The sequence below is a fragment of the Diaporthe batatas genome (genome assembly GCF_019321695.1).
Source record: "Diaporthe batatas strain CRI 302-4 chromosome Unknown Contig00017, whole genome shotgun sequence".
Classification (NCBI taxonomy): Eukaryota; Fungi; Ascomycota; class Sordariomycetes; order Diaporthales; family Diaporthaceae; genus Diaporthe; species Diaporthe batatas.
The window spans coordinates 1,656-2,949 of record NW_025408564.1 but is presented as its reverse complement, the minus strand read 5'-3'; the positions used below and the strand labels follow the sequence as shown (position 1 = coordinate 2,949).

Genomic DNA, 1,294 nt, shown 5'->3' with positions numbered 1-1,294 from the left:
CTTCCCATTCTTTGTCAGCCATCCTCAAGTAGGTGTTAGTATACTTGACCACACCCTTTCGAACTATTTCACACAGCTTTTCTGAGGATATTTCAATCTGTGGCCATTTAACGTCTTCTGCCTCTTTTCCCTCTTCCTTGCAGATCGTATCAATATCGGCCTGACTCACAAAATCCTTTAAGGAGAGTTTGAGTGGAGGGCCTGCCGCATGATTCTGAAAAGACTTTTGGAACAGCTATTGTAGGCTTGTGTGAGAAAGGCAATGGCGTTGAGGGGTATACATGGCGGGGATTTGGCACAAAAACATACCCGATTCTTGATTGCTCGTTTCCCAGCGTCCAGCCGCCATACTGAGAAGTAGGCACTCTGGGCAGCTGCTTTTAGGTCCAGAAACATATGAAGTTCAGGCTGTGACTGTAGCTTTCCTTTCTCGTGGTTTAATTTGTTTCTCAGCCACTTCCCCCGTACAGCCTTCTGCTCTGCATACATGTCATTCAGGTTGATGCCGATGACAGTTTGTACCTGATCGTTGAAGTGCCCGAGATATTGTATAGACTTTTGCTCGGCATCCTCATTTGTCTGACTCCATCCTACTTCTATCACCAACTCGGGGACATCCAACCCGAATTAGAATGACGCATCTGGCCTCAATTTGGTTGTATATTTGTACGGTCCAGCGCTTGGAATGATCTCCGAGGATCCTACTGGGTCTATTCCCTCGATGATCCTCGAGATGACACTATCAGATGTCTTCTGTGCGAGGCCCTTCACCAGATTATGAATCTCAGTGCTCAATATCGCCCCACAGGTGTCGTGGAGGCGGTTGACCATGTGGATGGTGAGCCGTTTCTCCGCTGGCGAGTAGCTGAACCTAATCAAATGTGAGCTATCAGTGAACATAGCAACTCGAGTATGTGCTTACCGGATTCTTCTCCAAATATGCTCATCAAGTTCCGCCTCAGCCTCGATACGGTCAATCAGCTCTTGGTATTCAATCTCGTTCAGTGCTGTCGATCTGGAGCTCAACCCAATGTGATGGCCATCAGAGAAGTCCTTGACCATGCGGAATGCGTTGTCCACTCGGGCCTTGGACCTGCGAGCCTCTTCCGCCTCTCGAGCCCGAGCCCGGCTGTTTGGCGTGGCCAGAATGTCGGAAAGCGGACGAAGAGACCGCCATGTTGTACTGGGGAATACCGAGATGCGCGAAGTACGATCTTCGAGGTCACTTTGGTCCAAGTCGTCTGAGTCGTCGTCGCGGAAGGATATCTCCGGCGAGTTGACGGCGGGGGCGGCT

General features: G+C 50.2%; 1 protein-coding gene across 1 annotated transcript; it reads right to left on the bottom strand.

Moving 5' to 3' along the window:
* Positions 1–627: 627 nt before the first annotated feature.
* KVR01_011878 (uncharacterized protein) lies at positions 628–1,062 on the bottom strand (the record flags this gene model as incomplete). The annotated part of the gene is made up of 2 exons (XM_044789510.1): positions 628–871; positions 923–1,062. 2 exons carry the CDS (start codon positions 1,060–1,062, stop codon positions 628–630), a joined length of 384 nt encoding a protein of 127 aa, XP_044638959.1.
* Between the last annotated feature and the right edge of the window lie 232 nt (positions 1,063–1,294).